The sequence below is a fragment of the Homalodisca vitripennis genome, unplaced genomic scaffold, assembly GCF_021130785.1.
Source record: "Homalodisca vitripennis isolate AUS2020 unplaced genomic scaffold, UT_GWSS_2.1 ScUCBcl_2;HRSCAF=254, whole genome shotgun sequence".
NCBI classification, from domain to species: Eukaryota; Metazoa; Arthropoda; class Insecta; order Hemiptera; family Cicadellidae; genus Homalodisca; species Homalodisca vitripennis.
The window spans coordinates 362,929-364,202 of NW_025776200.1; the positions used below are offsets into that span (position 1 = coordinate 362,929).

General features: G+C 35.9%; 1 protein-coding gene across 1 annotated transcript; it reads left to right on the forward strand.

Moving 5' to 3' along the window:
* Window positions 1–245: 245 nt before the first annotated feature.
* LOC124370311 (MFS-type transporter clz9-like) lies at window positions 246–830 on the forward strand. Its single transcript, XM_046828599.1, has one exon. It carries the CDS (start codon window positions 246–248, stop codon window positions 828–830), a length of 585 nt encoding a protein of 194 aa, XP_046684555.1.
* Window positions 831–1,274: the final 444 nt, after the last annotated feature.

Here is a 1,274-nt window from a genome sequence, read left to right on the forward strand (position 1 = left end):
AATCTCACTAAGAGTAGAGCTGATGTTACAGATGCAAATATTAAAGCATGGTTTGCCGAAGTGTATGACTACCTAAAAAACAATAACATGGAAAGTGTACTAGAACATCCTGAATGTATTTTCAGTGCAGATGAGACTGCTTTTTTTTAAACCCTGCTGGCAATAAAGTGCTTGTAGAAAAGGGACAAAAGAGTGTGTATCAACGTGTCAACAGTGATGAGAAAGAGTGCATAACGACTCTTGTCATGGGCAGTGCTTCTGGTGTTGTTGGTCCAACAATGGTGGTTCACAGTTATGCAAGAATTCCTGCAGACATCGCAGACAGCACACCTCCTGATTGGGCACTAGGTAAATCAGAGTCAGGATGGATGACAGGAGAACTCTTTTATGAGTACATAACCAATATCTTCCATCCTTGGCTTGACAATAACAACATATCAAGACCTGTCATACTCTTCATTGATGGGCACACTTCTCATCTCACACTCCACACTAGTCAATTCTGTGCCGACAATAACATTATTCTTGTATCTCTGCTTCCCAATGCTACTCACTTGTTGCAGCCAATGGACGTAGCCGTTTTCAGAACCTTGAAATCTGGGTGGAAAGAAGCTGTTAAAAACTGGAGAACTGAAAACATGAGTAACCCTGTTCTCAAAAAGAGGCATTTCAGTCCTTTGCTGAAAAAATGCATTGATGACAGAGTGAGGGGTGAAGTTTTACAGAATGGATTTAGAAAACGTGGACTTCATCCTTGGGATGCTAGTGCTGTTGATTATTCAAAGATCGAGAAGGCTAAAATTACAACAAATCAACAAAGAGAAACTTAGCACACAAGAGAATTGTTTCCAACAGAAAAGAAGCTAGAGGGCATTTCCACAGAAACGTCAACCTCTACCAAAAAAAGTTTTTTTCATAAAATCCTATACAACTATATATTTTTTTAAAGCTCAAATACACCTTTATAAGAAACTGGTACTACATTTTCAAAATGAAGTTTGGCTGTTAAGTATGATAGCTTTAAACAAAAGTTTATTTCAATTTTTTTTCAACAATTAGAAATACGGTCCTAAACAAACAATGAAATAAATATACTTATTATAGAGATTTTAAAATTGAAACACTTATAGTTCAAAACCTTATAAAGTAAGCTAACTTTTGGTATACTGACATAAAAAAAATCCAAAAGTAAAAAAGAATTTGGATGTGTTGGAATATGGCTCACTTTTAATTTTACGTCCGACACCAAAAAAGTACGTTTAGTTTTCTGCTGA

Bases quoted from the DNA above. Each gene is read 5' to 3' on its own strand.
- LOC124370311 (XM_046828599.1), top strand. From the start codon at position 246: ATGGGCAGTGCTTCTGGTGTTGTTGGTCCAACAATGGTGGTTCACAGT.